This window comes from Melanaphis sacchari, unplaced genomic scaffold, assembly GCF_002803265.2.
Source record: "Melanaphis sacchari strain LSU unplaced genomic scaffold, SCAv2.0 Contig64_pilon_pilon, whole genome shotgun sequence".
NCBI lineage: Eukaryota > Metazoa > Arthropoda > Insecta > Hemiptera > Aphididae > Melanaphis > Melanaphis sacchari.
In genome coordinates, this window is record NW_020271462.1 from 182949 (window position 1) to 209069 (window position 26121).

The following is a 26121-nucleotide window of genomic DNA, read 5'->3' on the forward strand; positions in this document are numbered from 1 at the left end:
ACTAATAAATTGAAAATAGTTTGAAATTCAAATTTTATATTATATTAGACATGCGTCGGTTTTAAAGGACTGTAGAATAAAAATCATTGTACTTACAAAAATTAGGTTTACATTTTTCGGATTCAGTAGCATATCTAGTTTTAAACATTAAGTTTTAAAAATTACATTTCTTAAATGACAACGTTCAGAAGCAATGCACTCTTTTAGGCAATTCCGGTAGTTTTCAGCTGCTTGACGGTACAGTCGGATGGGTGTAACATAACTTCCACTCTGATTCTCTCTTTAAGGTCTTCTAGGTATCCACAAAGAAAAAAATCATATTTCCTGGTATTCTAACCGATCTGGATAATCTAATTGTTCTAGAGATATTGCTGTGGAACCCATGTTTTCCAATATTTGATCTCAACGTATGATTGCATTACCGTAAAAAACATTTTCAACAACTGGAATGTTGAAATTTCGCCAGAACGCTCTTTGCGTGATAATAACAGAATGGCCATTTTCGAAAAAAAAAATTACAGTTATGTTTATCCCAATGTGTCGATAAATGGTCAAAAAAAATCAGAAACGCCTATAATAGTGCATCACTGCTGACGGCTGCCATATATTATTAGAAATATAATCTTTAAATCTTAATGTATAAAACTAAATGCACTACCAAATCGAAAAAATAAGTCTAATTCCTGAAAGTTCAATAGTTTTTATTCCACAGCCCCTTAAGACGGATGCCTATCTTATACTCTACTCTGTAAAATGAAATTCTCAGAAAAATATTCTACTTCAAAATATTAAATTAAAATATTTAATGTAAATACTAAAATTTAAAAATGTAAATGATAAAAATAAAGTCTGTATATTATCTAAAATATTGTTTTATAATGAATTTAAATTATACAAAAAAATATTTCCAACAATAAATTTTAGAAAAATATTGCTTATTATTCAAATAATCATAATATATGTATTGATACATAATCAATTGTAATTATGACTGAGATTCACTGATTCCATTAAAATTTACTAGTTATGTTAAATTATTTATAAATTATCAGATTAATTTAAACAACAACAAGGTATATGAATTCACGTGCAACGTGTGGGAACACCCTAAAGAAAAAAATAGATATGAATTTGGTTGGATTCGGTTATAAATCATTTTCAAGCGTATACATACACAATCGTAATAAATATGTATCAATCATATTTTTTATACAAGCTAGATTTGATAATGACCATCGATTAATAATTAATATTATTTCCTCCGGTACGATTGGATATCATTAATAAAAGTTTCGACTGAGTACAATATTATATTATCCACTTGCATTATGATAGGTATAAGAGTTATGTTAAACATTAATATCAAAATATTTTGTTATATTTATTTTTATTTTCTAAACAGAGCCGAAAATGTATTGATTTTACAATGATATGTGTATGTGTTTTTTTTTTGTGCTATTTTTTGTAGCAAGAAATTGATTAGAATTTTAACTTCAATATCTTTTCTGATAGGAAAATGAATCTAATTAATATACTTAAGGGGGTCAAAAATAAAATATTTCCAATACTTTTCTTGGTAATTTGTCGAAATAAAAATATAATAAGGAAAAATCAGGAATACTAATGGTGTAATTTTCAAAATACTTTAACTATTTTAACTATTTTTTAGTGATTGTCGATAAAAAAATGTTAAATATTTAATATATGATTCTTCATGAGGTATAATTACTAGAGTTTAAAAACAAATTGTGAATACATTTTAAATAAGTACTTAAACTATACCAATGAATTTCATCCAAATCGTTAAAATAATCAAATTATTTTTTAGTTTTCTATTGATTAATATTCATACCTAAGATTTAAATCTATAGAATAAGGTTTATCATAATTTACTATTAAACTATTTAAAAAATTAAGATACACAGTTGATTTTTATAAGAATTCAATATAAGAAGTTCAAATGTCAATAAAAATTAACAAAACTTTACTAAAAATGAATAAAACATTACAATTTTTAATTTACTCGTAGTTTTTAAAATTTAACACAGGGTTTCTCATATTATATGTCTCATACTAAAAATAAAAATTCTAAAAAATTTGAAGTATTTTTTTTCATATTATACAGTTTAAGTACAAATTTAGAGAAAATTAAATATCTACTTAAATAAAGAAAAATAACTTTGGTTATTTTGCATGTTATAATTCAAAAATATTATTTATGTAGTCTTTGAAATTTTTTAGTTAAATTTTTAGCTTTATACTACCTACACAATTTAATTTCAAAACATTTAGATAACTTTTTTATTAGCTTTTTAGTATTTATATCATCTAAATTTACCTATTCACATTTCAAATCATTCTATGAAAGATTGGTATTGATTTAAATGTTAATATAAACAATACAATATCATAATATAAATATTAAATACATATAAAATCAACCTACTTTATTGTTATAATAATATAATAAATTAGGTACTATGATGGATATATAAATATAGCATACACACTTAGTATTATAGGATGACAGACGGTGTTCATTAAAAATTGTTTTTCGAGGACATTAAAATAATGATAATATTATAATGTTTCTAAAATTTTTGGATTTGGTTAATTTTTCCAATCTCATATTTTTGTTATCTTTATTATTATATATATCTATCCAATTTAATACAGTGTAATTTATGTAAAATTTATCTACTTTACAAACTTACAATAGTACGTAATCATATCATGTAAAAAAGAGGAAAAATTACGGTTATCCGACTTTAAGACATAGTAAAGCTAGACAAAATAAAATAAATAAAATATCTATAATTATAAACATTTAAAAATAATAAGATCGTTGTTTTGTCCTACAAAATTATAATTTATAGTTATTTATTTATTAACATTATAAATTTATTATGTCGTGTATTTATATATTTAAATGATGTGTTATGTTTACATGTGTTAATATGAAACAATTACAGTTCTAAGTCTGTAAAATTTGGAAGAAAATTTTTATAAGAATCATAACTATAAGGTTCGGAATTATATGCCCTAAAAAAGTACTAAAATAATCATGTATTAGTACCTATCACAAAAATATGATGTAATGAACATGCAAATGAACAAAAAAGTATTTATGTTTATTTAATTGAAACAAGCTTAAGGTTATGCAATGTATTAAATAATTGAATTATCAAATAATCATACTGAAAATTGCATTTCAACAATATTTTGAGTATCTACTTATAAATAGAAATAAAAATGTATGTTATAACTTATAATTTTATAACATAACTAATATACTATTTATTGTGTCTTGATAATTTTTGTTTTAAAGGTTATTATTTATTACTGTTACAAATATAATCATAATATTCATAACGGCCATAACTACTTATTACCAAAACATAAATTATTTTTATAAGCACTGACTATATAATATTTGTTAGTAAATTCATGTGTTTATGTAATACTAATCTATATAATTCTAAGTTATAACAATACGATATTTTTTTTTTTTTTTTTTGAAAAAACTATATATTTACAATTATAATTGTTTTGAACTTCTTTACTTACCTAAAATATGACAACATACATTTTTCATTTTAAATTCAAAAAATATTTTTTTTTGATAATTTTGACTATATTATCTGTAATTGTCATAGTACTTATTTTATATTTTTATTTAAAATTTACATGAGCAAAGAGGTGCAACGAAATTTTGTAGGTTGATCACCTATCTCATCTAAAACTTAAAACTTCATAACTAGTATAATAAACTATAGTTATATAAGTACTCACATAATGAGGAAAGAACCCATGCATTAGACATGTAGCAGGTTCACAGTAGCAGCGTCAGTGAATTTTGAATATTTTGTTGTCAGGCTATTGAAAACGCATATCATCATCCAGTTATCGTGCTTTAGGTAATTATAATAGTAATCATACGAATACGGATTTAGATGATGCGTTTAAGATACAACGAAAAATGTAATCTGTTACAGTTTACTTATAACACACATTTAAAAAGGTGATTAGTATAATTTTTGATATGCAATTAAACTCATTTTGTTGATAATAAAGATATTTAATATTTGCAGTATAATATGCTGTAATATGAATTTAAAAATCTGTTAGATATAATTTTAATTTATTTTAGGTGGAATGTTAAATTAATAATAATAAGGAAACAATAATTAATTTTATACGTTTTTTTAATTTGAAAAATTTAATTTTTACCCTCCCTTCCTCTGTTATTTAAGCATAGCATTATCGTGTTCAGTTTTATATAATAATAATATGTGCTGATCGATACGAAATGGTTTTCTACTTAAAAAGGTACTGAAGTTGTTTATCCAAAAAAGTATAAAGTAAAAACTACTTCTACTACTAATACTATAACTGCTACTCGTACAGTTAATTTTCTGCTTTAAAAATAATATTTAAGTCTTTCTACTGCTCTAAAAGATAATAACAGGAACAAAAAAACATACTTAATAATAACATACATAATTGTAAAACATTGTAATACATTTATCATACTACCCAGAGCCTAAAATAGATTACTGTGCAAGTTGCATACCACTTATAACTAATGATAGACACAAGCATAAATAGTTAAAGCAAAATACAGATCAGGTATGTGTGTATTTCAATACCTATTTGTATTTTTGGATAAGGGTGTTAGTATGAAATCTGTAATCATTTCTCGACGGTATTCAGTTGAACATAGCTAGTATAGTATGTTTGTATAATGGTACGATATAATAATGCAAATACTTATATTTTAACTTATTTTGAATTTTTAACATGAAAAATATCAGCTGCAAAACTTAACAAGCTTAAAATAAATTGTTATAAGATTATATATGGCATTTTTCACTTCGGTCAGAGTACATTAAATTATTTATAAACATGCACCCAAAATGAGAAAATTCACTAGATAATAAATCATTTAATCAAATAAGTCTAAATTTAAACTTAAATATACACGTTAAAATGAATTTAGATATACCTAAAATACAATAGATTTAAAAAAAAAAAATTGTATGCAATAAAAATTTATCCCTATAATATAATGATGTTAACTAAATGAATATTTTCAAAAGGCGTTATTATATTGTATTTAAAATTATAAGTCACCATAATGTTAATTGCATTTACTAAATACTGTATGCAACTATGAAAGCATATATAAAAAATACCTGATCAGTGTTCACATTGTTGTAAACTATAATTATTTATTAAAATTTATTGTATCATCTTGTACGATATCATGTTTTAAAAATTATGAAAATTGATTATACTTTTAAAAATATTAAAAATCGTTATACACAAGTTATTAGTGTATGAAACACTCTGATCTCGCCCACTTTTATTTCATCGAAATATAAAATCTTTTTTTTTTTAGTATAAATCTGACGATTAACATTATCAAAAGGCATGCTTCTACCAAAAATTTCAAGATCAATTATAATAAAAGTACCTGCTTTAAAGGCTACATATATTTTATATTTCATACATGACTTTTTCTCTTGTATACAATTTGTACAAGTTTTAGGCCAAAATATATTTTTTTAATAATAAAGCATCAATGATAAATGAACTATAAAATATTCCCTAAAATAATAAATATCCCGTGAGTTAATAAATAATAAAAATGCTCCTTAAACACTAATAAATCAATTACTTTTTACAATTTGTGTTTCATAAATAGTTAATTTAATTAATTATTTTAATCTATAATGCCTTATCTATCTAATATCGAGTATAAATAATTTTTTTTTTTTGAGAGGGAGAGGTTAAATTTAATTTAAAACTAGTATTTTGTGTTGAATTTAAAGTGCTGCATTGGACTGACAGGATTATAATTTTTTATAATAATTTTTTTCTCACATTGTCGAATGATTAAATCTTTCTTTTTTAAAATCTTTTTTGGTTTTTAATATTATTTTTAAATGTTTCATGTCTTAAGATTGATATATTAATAGCTAGTAGTCTATAAATTTACTATGTATTTAAACCCGTTCACACACTAACATTAGTTAACTAACAAATATACAAAAAAACTTTTATCCTATAAATCGTTTAAACTGTGCCTCCATCAATAGTCGTTTAAATTTAATTGAACGCTAACATTAATATGCATTCAATCGATTTCATACAGTTATATTATTACGTGCAGATCGACACGAGACGGTTTTTTTATAACGCGCAATCCGTTAAGCGATGCTCTACACACATGTATTAGTTGTTCGAACGCTAAATATTTTACTACAATAATAATATACAATAGTCACGTATCAAAACACTCAGATTGGCAATAATAGTCTGTCCGAATATTTTTTTTGTCATCGAGATATTTTGTTTAGAAATACATATTATTTTCGCCGGCGATGTCATTTCGAAATCGTTCGAGCATCTGACTCGCATACAATAGCTAGACAATCGTATTATAATGCCATCATTTTTAGATCGATATTATTATTTTTTTCAAAGTTGAAATATTAAAATATCTACAAAAAAATCATAATAATAATACATACAGTTGGTAATGTATTGATAGAAATATTTGTGGATATACGTTATTTTCACGTTGGTTCGTAATTATGTTAAAAATCGATAATTAAAAAATAAAAAAAAAGGTCTCACTCTGCTCGAAATAGTTATGTTCTTGGAATCTTTAATATGATTTGAAACAGATATAAATATTAATACTAATATTATATTATTATCACTGGCTTATTCAACGCAGAACTTAAAACAATAAAATTAGATACATGGTCTAATAATGGATAGTGATTATGCTATTATAGACAATATTTATTCTAAATTTCGAAAAATTAATGAATAAATAGTTCAAATACCAAGAATTAAAAATATATTTATATACATGCGTATACTCTTACGCCATAACCACACACACACATGTACCGTACGTAAAAAATATTACAATCAAAAATGTTTAAATATAAATCATGAGAATATCTGATTTTGGGAATTATTTTTGGTGACTTGGATATTGGTTCTCGGAATATTTTTGATGAATACCTGGCATACGTACTACTAAGTAATCATTTGAGAATTGAACATTGGAAATTACTAATAATTATATGTTTTATTTTGGTTAATGAAAATTCTAAGAAGTCGTATAAGGGCAGCATATCATCGTACATTTGATAAAAGATAATCTACGCTGAAAAAAAAATACAAAATAAAAAATTCTTAGTACTGTATATTAATAGTTTAAATTCGTAGAATATAAGCAGCATCATTAATAATGCTGTCATATATTTCATAATATTGAAGGTAGGTACAATGAAAATTGTCTACACCCTTTAATAGATTTCACGTTATTGCTTATTATTATTTTTGTGGTTCATGAAAAGTAATTCACTTAGTGCAACGCCGGCAGAGATATAAGGTGGGAGCGTATGCGGTGACAAGTGTATACTGTATATACTTGCGGGTTTTCGAAGAGGCCACGGCGCGCGGCGTTATCATTATTAATATATTTTTCGTTTAAGTGCCTTTTACGCATTTAATGTTTTAATACTTTGAGGGTTAACAATATTATGTTAATCAATATTGTTACGTCGTTAGAAAAATGAAATAATAATAATACGATAAACAAAAAAAACTTTTTAGTTTAATTTTTTTTTTTTTTTAGATTCATTAACAACAATATAACCTTTCTTCAAACAGAGGAATTTGTATTATTATATCATTACGAAAAAAATGTCACGTTGCTTTACATGGTAAGACCGGGTAGCGGGTTTTAGAAAAATGTGGTTATCAGAGACCACAATGTCGACAACATTGATTTTCTGATCCTATTATTTATAGTTACAACAAAGTTAATTGCGAAGTGCGTTATTATTATTATATCTTGTCGTTGGTTGTTGAACACAAAATTATTAAATGTGATCAAACGCAATAGTAATAATATGTATTCTTCAGGGAGTATGCACCAGTCAATAACCTTTTTTTTTATATATATTAAATAATATTTTGAAACGTAATATTGAAAAATAATATTACAATTAGTTTGATTACAGAAATATTTTTAGTATTTTTAGTTTACTCGAACTTGAACACGAAACAAAAGTTGTTTTGGTAGACTTTTTATAAACTGAATTTCCATCTAGAAATCTATTTTGAATGATAGTCATTCCATTTTAAGTTTAAACTAGTTACGTTGATAAAATGTATATAAAATCAAACATGAAACGAATGGTTTAACAAAATTTTTACTCCGAAATAGAATATTATTTGAAGTATTTAGATCTATCAAAATCAAATTTCGGATAAATAGCTCATTAATTATAAAATATTTAAAAATTAGATGAGCGAAATAACATTTTAAGGAGTACTTCTGTATAATACCGTTCATCCCATTTATTGAAATTTATAATTTAGAAGTATTCCAAAACATATTCTGATTTTTAATAAGTAATAACTAATAATGAATTAAAATTGCATATGTCAGTAAACAAAAAAAAGATGAATAAGTAATAGTAAAAATATTAATGTATATAAATATTTAATAATATATAAAAACGTATGTTTATATTTTTTGGAATAGTAAGTGTTTTACGTTAAATGAATATTTCGGTATATGTTTATAGTTAAAACACTTCAATAGAATTGTATCAAAAGGGTACTGCCAGTTTAATTATAATATTGTATTATGTTAAAGTGTAGATAAGTATATATTTTTAACAAGCCACGGAGTGTGTTAATCTACTTACAGGTAGAAGAAAAAAATTGTTAATCCTTTTCGGAAAGTGTCAGGTGGATTATGTAAAGTATAAATCTAAAAATCAAGCGAAGACTACAAGAGGTTTAAAAACATATTAATCATCGACACGCGTTTGTACGTTTGTTTCAATCAATCAATTAGTTAATGATGTCGTTCTTACGTCAACAACGTGAAATTGGTTTTCCCTAGTTGATTATGTTTTAAAGTTTAATTTGCATCATGAACAAGAGGAAACTTATATTGATTTTATAATAAGTAATGGATTTTATTTTTTTGTTGGATATATAATACATAAACTACCTGCTATTACTTTATGGAGCAGTAATGTAAAACGAAATAAGAATAAGATCCGTGTACTGTATACGTAATGTTTGGCGTATTGGAAATCAGTCGCAGGTGATGGCATTCAAACTTTTCTAAACTGGCAAAATTTATGATATTTTTTTGAGTTTTCTAAAAATGAAAAATTGATTGAAACTAAAAATAGTTTGCAATATTTAATGAGACCGAAGTTAAATCAGTTTCACTAAACGTCAACCAAAAATCTATAATGCAGATTAAATTTGAATTTTTGAAATGGAATATAAACATTTAAATCGACAAAAATATGAGAAGTACAGTATTATTTTTATTATTTTATTTTATATTTAATATATAATCATTTAATTGTATTTAGTATTATCATAATAAATAATAAGTATAAAGATATATCCAACAATGGACCCGTCAGTAATGCAGTGATGTACCTATTTTGCCTAGCCATAACGCCATATTACTAAAGTCGTCTTGGAAAAAAACAGTTATAATACAATATATTGAAGAACAGATAAAATAAATACAGATCTGCTGGTACAAAACTGGAATGGAAAATAAAATGTTGAGGGCACTAAGTTGGTTATTTAATGAGATATTTAACTATGATTATAGTTAATTTATTTACTCCTATTTTTTTTTCATTATTATCAAAAGACAATTGTAACAGGAAATTTACAAAGTATATATTATTTTGTATAATATTTTAAACTGCATTTCAACCAGATAAAGTTTTTCTCATTTGTGGCTCACCTTGAAAAAATATATTTTTACAACTATCAATAATGTTGCAGGATATTAAAAATGTTTGTATTAATTATTTATATTCATCAACAAAAAAAAAAAAAAAAAAAAAATAATTTATAATTAATGGCTACTATGATATATTTTATAAAAAGATTTTAAAAATTGATCAATTTTAATTATTCTCTAAATAGTACGAAACAAATTAAAAAATTCGTTGTCCAGTACGCACACTTGTAAAACTTTCAGCTTAATGTAGCTAATTCAACAGAATTTATTGAGCTATTTTTTTTAACAGTGCAAGAACTTTAGCGCTTTTTCAATTGACTTTCACCAACTTTTCAAGGAATATTAATTTTAATTTAAGCATAATATAAATCATAGTTGAACAATATTTGACAGATTTCCCAAGGTACCATCGCGCATGGTGATCTTTGGAATTCAAATAATAAAAATAATAATAATATAAACTCATTATGCCAGCTTACTATACTTAAAAATTGGAACAAACTATTTAACCCATCATGATAATCAATAACCAAGAAATCAAAACTATATCTATGAAGAAAAATAGTAATAATAATCAATACATTTCTCAAACACGAACACACATGACTAACTCTACACAGATGTGATAGATAACTACTTTATTCAAAATAGAAAATACCAATTCTTCTTTCTCCAAGCTGGAAAGTATTATTTTTAAATTCATAAATTATTTTTAGTCTATGATTAATCCTCTACTCGCTTTTCTGATCAAAGTAATTTCTAAACTATCAATTACCAAAAATGATTAATAAATCATATACCTCTAACTCTCTCCTCATAATTTATGAAACACTACTTAAATTTACTACTTTATTATCATCAAAAATCATTTCATGCAGTCCTAAAAAAAGACTAAAAATATTATGATTTCGTGACCAGTTGTTGGAGATCTTTCCTTAGCATTTTATTCCTTCCCTCTCTCAAGTGTAATATTATTAAATGTGGTACATATTGTATGGAAATAGATTTAGCCTTGATCAGATACTGTGAACTATGCATTGTATTAATATTTTAAATCATTTCGAAAAATTCTGTCTTTGATTGGCGGGTACAAAATATAACATTAGGTAGGTGCCGTTGACGTCATAAAATAACAATATATCACACAACGATCAAATGCATACATGAAATTGTATGATTACATAATTTTTTTTAAAAAAACTAACATTTTTATTGAGTATACGTATAACATACGTCCGTTGCGAGCAAAAACAATTTTTATAAAAAATGTGAACTATTTTCAAAATTATTTTTTGCTAGAATATTACTTTAATTACCTAGTAAAATGTAATAACTCAACTATTTAAATGATCTGCATATTTGAATCCTTTAAGATTACCAGTTGAATTAAAAATAATGATGTGCTGAGTTACATTAGTTTAAATTTAAAACTAATTTAATAACTTAGTAGACCCGAACATTGTATCTATGTATTATTATACCTAACCACTATGTAAGTATATCATAACTCGTAAATTGGATGAATTATAAATATATTTATATATTATTTAAAATATTTCAGAGTTGCACAATCACTACGTATGGGCTAGGTATTAATTAAAAAGTAATAATGTATTCTTTATTAACTTAAAACTCATATAGTTAATTATATTATTTTTTAACGTTATAGCTTAACTAAACCTACGCAATTTCATTTGTTTAATCCATTTCCCCGCATTTGTTTATAAGTGTATAACGTATATAAATCATATAAATATTGTACACGCGCGACGATATTGTATTATACGTTGTTGTACATTTACTCATTAAGTGCTCGTCGAAGTGTGTTTCGGTTTTAATTTTTCGTTGCCGAACATCAATTTTATTATTATAACATTACATCGCTTTGCAGGGGAGCACAGATAGTACCATGTTACATACGATTATTACAACTGTGCGTATAATTTCTAAACAATATTATAATATTATTGTTAAGATTATTAAACGTTCTCCACTAGCTGTCGGCTGCAGTATACATAGTATACCTACACTGCAAAGTACATAACTTTACAGCTATACATTCGACGGTGATATCTCAAAGCTTAAGCCAGTGTGTAAAAATCCCGCGCTACGCTCATATTCGTGCTGCGTTCACAAATTATTTCACCCTCTGTTTACACTTATCATTTTCTTTGGGTGGGGTACTCGGTGGTGGGGAGCGCTTCGCTCAATAGTTAAAGAGCTTTTAAATGGGTAACCTTTTGGTGGCTTCCCTCACGCTATATATACTGCTCTTATGTCAATCAATAGTTTTTTTCTTTGCCCCTTTCCGGTTTAGTTAATTTGAAATTAAAAATGTATTAAAATACACACAAGACGTATGCATCATAGAAAATTAATTAGTTGGTACATATGATTAAAATATGTAAAATATAGACAGTACCTGTTTTACCGAAGTAATACAAGTATTCCTGATTTTTTATACCACATAATGTTATAAACGAATATTTTTGAGAATAAACATGAAAATATATACATATTATAATTTACTGTTAATCAAATATTGGGTTACGATAACTAAAGAGATGAAATTAGTCATAAAGTATTCTTATACAGCAATATATATTTTACATAAAGCGTGAAAAAATAGCAGTAATTCAAGTATTTATATACTTATATATTTGATTATATATATATATATATATATATATATATATATATATATATATATATCAAGTGTTTCCCTAAGTAAATAACAATTTATTTCAAAATTCCAGCTATTTCGTGTTATTTTGTAGATAAATGTATTATGAAACTATAAGTGCTGGATCTAAACGAAATAATTCATATTTTTTTAGATTTTAGATTGGGCGAGAACTGTATCGATATAACAATAAACTGTGTTTTTGTTGTCTTACATCATGTTTTGAAGCGAAAAGTTTATTAAAATTTTCAGTTTTTAAGTATGTGATTTCTGATAGCAAATTTTATCTAGTATTTATTTTTTGTGTAAGAGTAAACTGAAATTTTTAGTAGGTATTTCATTAATGATTTAGTAAAACTGACAAAAACTGTAAATGTTTACGCAACACTAGTTTTTGTTAGAATCGATTTTGTTTCATTGTTATAATATTTAAAAAAGAGTGACCTTAGTGACTTGAAACTTTTACCAAATATAAACACTCAATATTTTAGATATATAAATAACTTTAATATTTACAAAAATTCTAAAAGCTTGAAAACTTAATACAAAATTTAAAATTTCTATTAATTTGTTATTATAGAAGTTAAACAAATTAAAAAATACACGATTTTTTATAAGTGTTAGGAATTTAGATTTTTCAATATTCAAGTGTAAAATGATAACTAAAAATTATCCTTCAAACATTTTTAAAAAATTTGTCGCACCCAATTAAAAAAAAAAAAAAAAAAATCAATTAGATTAAATACTGAAGATTAGTCTAATTTTAAACTATTTACACCACAAAACCATATTCTACTAATTTTGACGGATAAATAGGTTATAGGTATACAATGTTCTTATCAAAAATGTGTCAACCTACCTAATTAAGAAAATACTAATAACAATGTTAACTATCATTAGAAATAGGTGCTAATTGCTAATAATTTTTTGACTTTTGTTAATTACTAAGATCTCAAAAATCCATCAACTTCTATACGAATACGTCATTAACATTAAATATGACCTAAATAACTATACTTTAGAACTAAGTATATGTGACACATAACTGTTGTGTACATTTGAAAATAGCTATATCAGCAATCAATAAACTATATAAGATTTCGAAAACTTAAAATTCGAATAATTATACTTATTGTATTGATACGCGACGCCCGAAATTCACAACATTATTTTGTATTACAGTAAACTAACTGAGTAAACTTATATAGGTTCCACAGCTGTGTATACACATAACATAAATATTTCATTTACAATGCATTTTTTCTTAAAATCAATTCACTCGCGTAGAAAAATAACAATATATATATTAAAACACTATAAAATTTTATATAAGTATAGTGAGCGCTGCACCACTAAACACATATTGACTTTGACGGGGTTGACAGCGCAGTAAATTCTTTCCGCGCGCCGCCCGGTACGATTTAAGCGTCTTATCGTGTTCGAATTAAATAACCGAGTTATCTATTATTTGAACTCGATTAGCCACGTGACTGAGATAGAGGGATTGTATTCGACTATACATTTTGGGCATATACCACTTACAATGAAATCAAGGGTATTGATTAATTTTATGTCAGAGACGAACTTATAGTGGTCCTACACAGAATCGCGACTCTGCTGATAGGGTGCTGGTTTTTTTTTCCCCAACATCACATGATATAAACATGTACAATAGTTTTATATAAGGGTGATAACAATGGTTTTAACTAAATAACTACAGTAACGGACTGTGTCTACATTTGAGCGATTCTATATGAAACGGATCGATTTTTCGTTTCTATTCGTGGCTCTTCGATAGAAACAAAACTTACTCGTTTCAACAACTATAATATTGCATTTCATAATCACAATAATATTTGTAACGTTATTTAAACTTATTTTTTATTCGAATTGTCAATTTCTTAGCAATAATAACATTTAAATGAGTTCGTCAATTGTTATCTTATTCATTTTTAATGGATAAATTATCGAATACTCGTCATAAAGTATACCTATAAATAGATCTACTCAATTGATTCCAAAATTAAGAGTACTTAAAATAATATAAGTATCTATATTATAATGTGTTAGTGTAGTTTTATGATTGGTTTAAAAATTAACAAGACAATATTAAAACTTAATTTACCTAGTTTACAGCTATTATTTTATATTGAGTTTAATGAACTCGAAATAACTTTCTTTTGCAGTTTCAATAATACCAATAAGATGAGCAAACTGTATGTTTGTATTTCATTATGAAACAATATTTTATTTGTCCGTAAGAAAGAACCATCTAATAAATGTTTATATATTAGTAGGTACCTATAGATTACATAATTAAATATTAACTTATATTTATAGGTTTCATAACATACAATTAATAATTATCCCACAAAATATGTGTTTAACAAATGCATATTTGTTAATCTCAGAGTATAACTAACTTAAATATCTGATTAAATTACATTATTTCACATGTTAACAAGACTCCGTAAAATATAATAAATTCATCTATAAAAGAAAATTAATTATACAAAGAAATCAACCGCACGTGCTCGATAAATTATGCATGCTTTGGTACATTTTATTTTACATGGGTGTTTTTAAGTAATTAATAAGTTTGTTTGGCATTTAAAAGTTATTAACAAAGTATTGCATTCATAATAATGAAAATTAACAATCGATTTTTTGATCCTTAAGAAATTAAATACGTGACTATATAGATGATTAAATATAAACTTTTATGGAAGTTTAATAATACCTATTAGTACCATATACAATATTTTAAAGTTAGTTGTAGAATTGAAAAAAAATGTAACAAAGTCTGACTTTTAACTTTCCCCCCCCCCCCCCCCAACAAAGTATCTCCAATGGGAAATACCTTCACTCCGTCATTCCAATGATTATTTAATATATATATATACGTTATATATGTTATCAATTAAGCTTATTGTTTATTTGTTTGTAATAGATTGCTGAATAAAAAATTATACTAAAATAAAAAAAGTTATGAAATTGTTAAAAACAATATTAACATATTCTATTACATCTACATAATTTAGTTAATATATCTTTTGCAAAATTATGTCACTTAGTTTTAATTGAAGTGTATGTAATGCTATACTATTTAACTCTGTTTGAAATAAATTATTAATCAGTATAAATGTTTTTGTAATTATTATTATTATTTTTTTTTATGCTCCCTTGAAATCATATCCAAAATAAATAAGAAAACTAACGTACTAAAATATTCAAATTTATTCCCAAAAGTAAAATTATATAACTGTTAAGTGGATATATGTAACTTCGTGTATGAGCACAGCAATTAGTTATTAATTTTTAGATAATATTATATATATATATAACATAAAACATAAATAATATAACTTATTGTGATAAAATGCATAAGAATGATAATTATATTTACCGATATCTGATTTCATACAGACTTGAGTTATATTCAGACTTTTATGAAAAATTAAAATGGTAATGAGTAGAATAAATGTCGTTGTTTATGGTTTCATATTTTGTGCACAATCATTTTCCTAAGATAATAAACTTTGACAGTAATAATTAGTAGAAAGGTGAGGGCCCATTGGTTATGAAATTGAAAAATAAAACTTTATTAATTTGTATTTTGATTTATTACAGTCAAATCATAATATGGACCTTAAAATATTAGGCAATTTTCCTTAAAATAATTATTACAGAAAATTAACTTATCTAAACACTTAAAATTTAAAATATAAGTTATTACAATTTTTAAAAATTCAATTGTGTGATTGTTTAGTTGTTTAAATATTTAGGTATGGTATTAAATTTGAAAAAAGGACATATTGGTGGATTTAAAAAACAAGTTTAAGTGAAACTAGATTAAATTATTGATTGTTTAGGTTATTTTATTTTTTCAATATCTATTTAAGTATAGTTTATTATTATTTCATATGTTAAGAAAAAAAATTATGAAACAAATAGATTTTAATTCCAATAAAATTATTGCAATTTATACTAAAAATTTTAGACTTAAGCTTTATTTTATTACTCAAAAGTGTGATTACTTTACAAAAAGATAAAAAATAATTTTTAAACCAATAAAATTCGTAACAACATAAATATCTGAATAATATTAAATGTAGTTTAACAATTATCAGTTTTAAAATGATACTTATAAGTTATAACTAAAAATGAGAAAAATTTAACTCAACCAAATAAGAAATGAACAAATATATAAGTTTGCCTCATATAATTCATGAATTTCTAAGGAATATAAAACCTCTATAAATTTCTCTATATACACAATAGTATATTATGTTATATATGTATATACTGTATATGTTTATAAAAAAACGATGTGCATCAAAATATCATTTCTCAATACGTTTTATTTTTAATTTGTTTTTTAAACATTATTTTTTCATTTATATATACATTCATATTTTTTGTTTATAAATAATATAAAAAATATTAATATTGAAGAAAATACAATAGTTTTATAAAATAGATTTATTGAATTATTCTCTATAGTCTACTCTAATTGCCACGTAGTCTCTACGATAATTATTGAGTGATGGTTTCTACGATATTCACCTTTATTGATGTAATTAGAACATATTATACATAAAACTATTAGTATATCTATCTTATTAACTTTGTATACTTAATTTTTTAAAATAAAATTATCGCAGAATGTTAAAGTAATTGAACATTTACATGTATTTTTTCAAACTATACGAAGTTATTAAATAATAATCCTATCACTTTCCATAAATGCATTGGTTTTCAATAATAAAAAAAAAAACCATTTAAATTTATAAAAAAGTTTAAAAAAAGTCGGTTTTCATATTTCAACAATACCTACTAAATTGGTAAGTATTATTTTAGTTTAAATTTTATAAATTAAATACAATTTAAAATGGTAATAGGTCTTTGACAATTTTATAAAAGTTGATATTATGTATTTACTCACTGTAATAAAGGCGATAATTCTTTATATTTTATTATCATAAAATTAGGTTAGTTGTAGTTTCTTCGTAATAAATCAAATTAATTTTGTTAATTTAATTATGTATACATATTATGACATACACATAAAGACACACTACGGTTAGGTTAAGTATACGAGTAAATACATGATGGTCAATTTGAATACTAACTTTATCTAAACAAACCAAGGATTAGATTTTACCTTGGTGATTAAATTTAAAATTTCAAGGTTTTGATCGTGTTTAAAATGTTATTACATAATATGATATTATAGTTAATAATATATTACTTTACAAGCAACTACGTGGTAGGATATGTAGATTTATTAAAATAATACATATTCAATTAATAAAATCGTAATTGAATGTGTCAAATAATTTTTGTAAATTAAATATGATGAAATCAAAAAGCAATAATCACATCACCTTGGGAATCATTACAATAGAGTTTTTTATTTCAATTTTCAGAAGTGATTAAAAACTGAAACTGTTTAAAGAAGCAAACATGTTTTAGTCTTACTTTAAGGATGTATAAGGGGCATTCAAATTTCAAATAAATAGTTAGTTAGAATTTTAATTTCTTTATTCTATTTTTTCATTATTTGAGTTTAGTTAAGACGTGTTTGTTTTAAAGCAGAACTTCTAATTTCATATTTTAAAGATCAATCAATATTTCGAAAAACATAATAGATTATCATTCATATAAATTGTTTATATCCTAAGAGGTTTAATTTAATATATTATCTTGGAGTTTTAACTATACATTATAATTCATTTACTCTATGATAAAAAGTACAGATAAATTTAAAATAAAGAAACTTAATACTTATATCGGAGGTACATATTGCAATTTATTTTTTTGATTTGTTCATTCCTTGTTTATATTCTATTTAAATAAATCATTTCTGTGTTTTACTATTTTTATAGGCTAGACATTAATTTATATTCAAAACAAAATACAGTCAGCGAGTTAAATAATTCCCTATATAACAGCACTAAGTATCTTTTATTGGAACTCGAGGCTGATTTATTCGGGTAGTTAGACAGAAAATGGAACTACCCGTGTTATGCCCTGGGTTTATAGTAGAAGTGTGTTGACCATACTGACGAATGGCATGTGTCCAAAATTCTGAGGCTGGGTTGTAAATACAATAAGTAATAGGTTAACGTAGAATAGCTTTTCGTTTACTGACGGTATAATTTAAATAGTTATCCTATTATACTGTGCTGAAATTTATTTTATTTACATTAGCGTTTAAAATTATAACCAATCAACTCCCTCCTCTCTTTAATGTTAAGTCATTAACATTTTTTGGCATAATGCAACTTTTTATCTCATACCAAACTACTTATGAATTTCGAAATGGTCACACAAAATAATACAATAAAATTATTAAATATAATACACCTAAACAAAAATATTATTCATATTGTTATAATTTTATAATTTAATGATCAACAATCGTACTATAACATTAAAATTTTAATGCAATGCATGTTCTATACTCAACCCAAGTCAACACATTTGGGATGTGTACGAGAACTACGTGTGTACCAACATACTATCAGGGATGGACATTATGCCATGTACCTTTAAACTACATTTTTGGATCGTACTAGAAGGTATAATTAATTAAACGTTCTTCTTGGGGGACTAATTGAATAAGTAAACGATAAACGACATTTGGGTTATTGGACAATCAATGTGTCCTTAACCTAGTAAACCTTGACAATTTGAGCAACGGTAAAGTTTTATTAGTATACAATATACAAAACACTAACACATTTATTTACTTTATTCGTTTAACACAAATCATAAAAACTGTCTTCGATTAAAACTGTTTTTTTTTTTTAATTTATGTTTTACGTAACACTTGTGCCTTTAATAATATTCTAATATTTACTTATCCCACGTTCTTATGCATGTTTACAGAAAATCTACTTAATTCAGAAAAGTGACCAAGAGTTAAGTTAAACGTGAATAAAATAACTAATCAATTATTATTAGTTTTATTAAGAAATCATTAAAATCTATAAATATTTACAGTAAATAATTCATTATAAATTTATAATAACATATTTCCAACTTGTTGTTAGAATAAAGGCAAAGTTGTAATAAAAAATTATATTAAATTTAAATAATGTTTCTTTTTTTTTTTTTAGTTCCATCTCATAAAAATTCAATCATGAAATAGGTACTTTTAAAACACTTACTAAGTTTTCAATTAAAAATTAATTCAAGTAATTTACTAAATTTAGTATGCAATACTTAAAAATGGCGAGTAAACCTACCTAACCTATATTGTGTTTCAACTTTCAGTACATCTTTTAATTAATTTTATACACATTATAAATATCAAATTTCTTCTTTAATTATTTTAGTTACCTACCGAAGATGTAATAAGTTTATTGCATAACTGTATTATTAGTGAATAATAAAATATGATGTAATGTATATCTATTTTAGTATAATATAATGCGTTGGTTTTTATATTTGTTTCAGACATATCGTGGAGGTATTTCTACGGTTTTATTGAACTTTAAAACTTAGAATTAACGACAATCGATTTCATTTCTGCAAATATATCACAAAGCCACTAAAGATTCAATGGAACAAAACTGCCAAAGCTGATTTCCTCTTTCTTCCTCTGAAATCTCTAAACTTTATAACAATATATACCTTAGTAGTGTATGACAATAGGTATTTGTACTCTTATAGGATTTGCTGATGGTGTATTGTAGAAAATGAAAAAAAAAATGTTTTACGTAAAACACTTACCTATATACTAAATACTTATATACATATAACATGATCGATAGATTGTTTGCATAGTTTTCAGTGAGGTTAATTTTTATAATCAAATATGACCACTTAATAAGTACAGAAAATGCGTTTTTGTGAAGAAATTTTATCACACGGAAACTTATTCAAACGAGTCGGTAAAATACCATTTGGAAACTATCAAATGAAAAGTTCAATAAAATAACGTATAATGTGGTAGTAATGAGTCTGTATAAAATAACTGAGATTCCTGCGCATTTTATGGGTTGGTTGAAATGCTTAAATACGTAACATATTTTAAGCCGGCATATAATATAACAACACATATTTGTATTAGATAAAATTTATTTACAATCTGAGCAGGAATTAATTGTAGTTAAACGTTAAATATATAACATCTGAATTTTGTTATAATGTTTACAATAGATCATTATTTATTGTACAAGGCATATATTATTATAACCAACATTTATTGATTAAATACGTGAATGTGTGATTTAGGATAAGGAAAAGGTTTAGATAATTAAATTTAAAAATTACTTATACCAAAAAATAAAAATAATAAACCTAGAAATTAAAAACTCAACACATAATTTTTAAGTATATACTTAAAATATAACTTGCTGTAAGTTCTAAATATTTGTCTTTTATTTGCGTTCTATATGGAAAGTATGAGATTCGGAAAAAAGTGTTAAATTATAAATCAGTGTAGGTATGTACATTATATACGAAATTTGATTTTCGTTTAGCTCCACTCGTCATAATTTATTGTTTTGGTAGGTTTTATATGAACTATTATTAAATTTATTTTTAAAATTATTCAAATGCATTTTTATGGTATTATTTTGGTAGTCATTTTTCTTAAACTTTGTGTAAAGTATAATTAAATTACAAAAATTAGTCGGCTTCAATACATTTTTGTCAAACACAATAAAGAATTAACGTTAATAGTTTTTTTTAGAAAACATTCCTTAAACGTTTTGTATATTATATCATTTACATTATTTTTAATAAAAAAAGACTTGAAACAAACTCTGTTTTAATATGTTTTTATTACTGTAGACAAGTTTTCTTAATGTTTAGCGAAGTATAAGACTTAATCATATAATCAAACCTTCAATAGTTAAATATAAACTATACTAAAAAGTTTTTTTTCCGAAATAAAAAATAAATCTTTTTAAAACAAATTTATTTTCAGAATATAAAATAGTACAAAAATAAATGCTCAACAATTTATGCGTATAAGGGGTAACATTTAAAAAAAATTATTATTTACGTTATATTTTGATAGGATGATAAAAATAAAGTAATTCGTTATGATTTTTTTTTTCTATATTTTTAGTTATATTAATTATAACACACGTCATATGAAAATTAAATATCCTTTAGGTACTGAATAAAAAATCATACACAAATTGTAATCTCCACTTCGAAGTTTGGACACAATGTATACGATTTATTACTAACAAATTATAATATGATTGCAAATTACAACAATAACTTAAATGGGTATTTTTATGTTGTAGATAATATATCAATATCAATAAATAGTAATTAACTATAGCATTATATAATATTTAATGTGAACAATTTTCTTTTAAATCGAGATTTCATTAAGGTATTTACAGAAAATTTGAATAAAGTAATAATTTATCTAATCATAATATTAATCAAAAGATATATTGTTTTATACATATTTAAATTTTATGTAAATTGGTAAAATGGATTGGACAATACATTTTTCTTGAATAATAATTACTTTTACTAAAATCTATAATGTATATAATTTATTTTCAAAACGTGTAATAAGAAATATTACCACGTTTTTAACGGTTTTATTTTAAAAATCAACTTATAAATTTTAGGCAATTTAATTTTGTTAAAAAGTTTGTCAAAATAATTTATATCTATTACCTATGATATTGCTTTAAAATTACACGGTCAATTTCACCTTTTATCACATTTTCAAAAAAAAAAAAAAAAAAAAAAAACACTTCAAACACCTCTTTGTAAGTTTGTTTGAAATTTAGTATTAAAGGATCAAATTAAAATATTTTTGAATTTTCATATAAACTATCTATATGTATTTATTTATAAGTATATTATAATATATTTTTAGATATATTTATACAATAATCAAAATTATATCACATTGAAAGAAAAAAATAATAAGTATTTATATAAGTAAAATTACTCATTTTTTAAAACTGTAGAAATCATACATAATTCTGTTAAATAAAAGTCTTCATTGCGTGACATACCATAGTGTTATTGAATTATTCAAAGTTTAAAATATAATTATTCTCTCGTGAATAAATAATACGTCTATATGTAATACGATAGATATATTTTAAATACTTATATAATATTGTTAATGCAGTTTTATAGTATATGCAAATTTGTGATGAATAAATAGTAATTATTTTTACTAATAATAATAATTTGTTATTATCGTTATTTAAACTTATATTAGTTAAATTTTTAATGCAAAAATACTAATAACTACTAATATTACTACTACTACTATTACTACTTTTATACTTTTTTAAATTCAGGTAAATACTATAGTTAAGCAATCCATGTACATTTTTTTTTAGTCTATAAAACTGTATTGATAAACAATTAAAATTTAAAAAATAAAAACAGAACTTTTATTTAGACTTCGTATAGGTATTTTGATGACAACTATTTATTATATTCCATGTACCACAAAAAAACGGTTTAGAGTAAATGTATGTAAATTATAAACATTCAATCTTAAGTCCGACAAAACATAGAGCATTTTTATTGTAGTATGTGATTCGCAAATGTAAATCAGAATGATGACATGTTTTATGATAAATAATAAAGTTGGTTCGAATTTGAGTTGGACAAGACATAATATAGTTCATCATCAAATTTGAACATTAAATTTATTTTAAATGTAAGATTCAAACTTTTTAAAATAATTAATTATCAAATTGTGGTCTACTCCCTTATTCAATTTAATGACATCTTCATTCGAATATTTTATCCCTCTACTTAATTTTTCTTGAGAATTCTATGCCCCTTATAATACATTTTATACACCGATAATTCATTTTTTAATCATGATTTATTTTTCATTTCATATAAAATAATTTTTGGGAGACAATATTTTTTATAACTCAAAATACAAATAACATTAAGTCATTTTAAATTTTCTTTAAGCGAAATAGATATTAAATGGAAATGTATTAGTATGTACTATGTATACATATTTCTATAAAAACTTATTTCAAGCTACTTTGGTCACAAAAAAATAACACACTTTATAATAATATATTACGATGGCGGTTTATATAATATACTATATATTACGCACACGAAACGAATCTATAAGTTAAGTAAGTATAGTAAATATTAACTTTTTTACGTGTTGAGTTTACTTTTTTTTCCTATTTATTGACTTATTGTCAACATATTAGTTTATAAAATTACTAGTATTTAAACTCAATGTAGGTAATTGTTACTAATTTATTTTGATTCCCCTCACACATTTATTGTGCCGTTATTCACTTGATTAAGACGAGTTTTAATTTGTAACAAATGACTTAATAATTTATATCAGCAGAAATATTTCAAAATATTCTTAAATAAAAATTGTTTAATTTGTTTTCAGTTTAAATGTCAACTTGATTAGAGTCGTACGATCATTAAATTTTACCCTAACTATTTTGATTCAGGTATACTCATAAGATATATTATAATGTGGTTAATATTAAAAATAATATACAATTTGTACAGCTAACAGGGTAACCATACATCCCGTTTCAAACGGGATTGTTCCTTTTTGATCATAATGTCTCGTTGTCCCGACAAACTCCAAACGGGACGCTTTTTATCCCGTTTTTAAAATATGGTATTATTTTAATCCCGTTATTTCAATATTATTGAATACTTTTTGTAAAAAAAATATGAAACAATTTTAAAAAGAGCAACATATTATAATTATTATTTTATTATTTTAATAAATTGCAACTTAAATATAATTAGAAAAAATAAAAAATATTATATTAATAAAAATTGTTTGTCCCGTTTTTATTTTTATGAAAATGGTCACTCTAAGCTAACATCATATAGTTATACATTATACTACTGATTTATAGTTATAGATTATCATAATAAAGTGTAGAAGAAAAAAGCGGCCTCTAATTCCAGTGTCTATTACACCTTCGATATTATATATCAATTGTAGCATTATTCGTCTACTCATCACAGCCTACCCTATCTTTACTTGACTTCACCCACTCTAACTATCCGCCCATTCATTGAGTCATCTCGTTTTACCTGTTTGTCCTTTGCCCAGAGTCTTCTCCAACCTGTACGGACCGACGTACTGCTGTACGTCTACGGTCGTCGAGTACACGAACTGTTCTTGGTGCATGGTAATCGCGACGGTGTGCTATTTCAATGTTTTTAGTGCAACATTTACGGTAGTCGTGGCTGCAGGACCGAGCTGATCAGAGACCGGTGCGTGCCATCGTCGTCGGTGGGACGCGGACGAGAAGCCACATTCGGAGGAGCATCTCGGGTACGGCGACGGCGGCGGCTGCGTCGTCGGCAGTGTGCTTTAGTGAAGTCCGTGCACATCGGACGTGAAAGATTAGCGGAAACAATACGAGATGTTAAATTACCGTTTTCCTCGGTCCAGTGGCGTGTAATTGTGTCTTCAGAAGTAGAAAAGTTATCAGAAAAATATTATAAATCTTTCGTCAACAATATCGATAATAATAATAATAATAATAATAATAATACGTAATAACAACGACGAATAATAACAATATACGACGGACAAGATATTTTTATTACAGTGATCGCGGAAAACGCGTGTGCGAGTACGACGTTGATCCGACGACGACTGCTGGCGACCGTCCCTTGCGCGATGCAATACACATGGTGCGCGTGCCGAACGTTTTGCCTAACTGCTTTGATATTGCGTTTTAAACCCGGGGAGGGAAACCACGGTATACACAGCGCGTAAGCCGCCTCGAATACATCTGCAACGGGCGGCGCAGCCGGCTATCGATAGCGCGCTCGAGAAAATTATTGACGGACCGCGCGCCACTAGCGTGCGCACGCGATAACGTTATTATTATTGTTTTTGTCGGTATCATTATCTATATATATATATATATATATATATACATATATATTCACGATATTGTAGTCATATTAATAATGTAATACACAAATATATCATTAGGACACGTTGTCGCATTACGCGGTTGACGACCCCCGTCGCTGTTGCCGAAAACTACGGTTACTTTTTTTTATTTCACAGCGATCGCATTGTTTCGAGTATATTATTCATCACGAGACGATCTTCCCACGTTCCACACCCTCGATTTATACAATTTTTATTATAATATCATCAATATTATTGTTGTCAGATAACTTTACCAGATAACTGCACCTCGGGTAAGTAGGTATATATATATATATATATATAACATATGCACGCGAAACGACGTGCTTTTGGTGCGACTTATAAATCTGTTTTATTCAGAGCTGCAGCGAGAATTTTCAAAATTTTCGGAATCCGCCGGACGGCAACGTTGACGCGAAGATCGGAAAAATTCGAAACCGAATCCGACAAACGATCCTCTTTAGTAAATACGAATAGCCGATAGGGTGGAGCGCGCGAAAAATTGTCGAGTCCCCGCGGGAGGAAGACGAAAGCGCGTGCAAAAATATTATATTAAGCTAAAATTTGCAACTTGAAGATGACAGACGACGGATTGGATATAAATAATTTAACAAAAAAAAAACGATAATTCGATAACGATCAATTCGCGAAAGGTATAGAGACATCGGCAATTATAATATGTTATTATAAACATGTGCGTACAAGTCGAAA

The 26121-nt window shown here is 25.0% G+C and overlaps 1 protein-coding gene across 2 annotated transcripts in view; it reads right to left on the minus strand.

Moving 5' to 3' along the window:
* Positions 1 to 25206, minus strand: part of LOC112600462 (serine/threonine-protein kinase BRSK2) — a 102855-nt gene extending 77649 nt beyond the window's left edge. The window contains exon 1 of one of the 2 annotated variants that reach the window (XM_025347693.1): positions 24552 to 25205. In XM_025347693.1, the coding sequence (XP_025203478.1) occupies positions 24552 to 24648 (97 nt within the window). In that variant the 5' untranslated portion in view covers positions 24649 to 25205. Of the gene's footprint in view, positions 1 to 24551 lie in introns of both variants that reach the window. The other variant, XM_025347694.1, reaches the window with a different exon arrangement.
* Between the last annotated feature and the right edge of the window lie 915 nt (positions 25207 to 26121).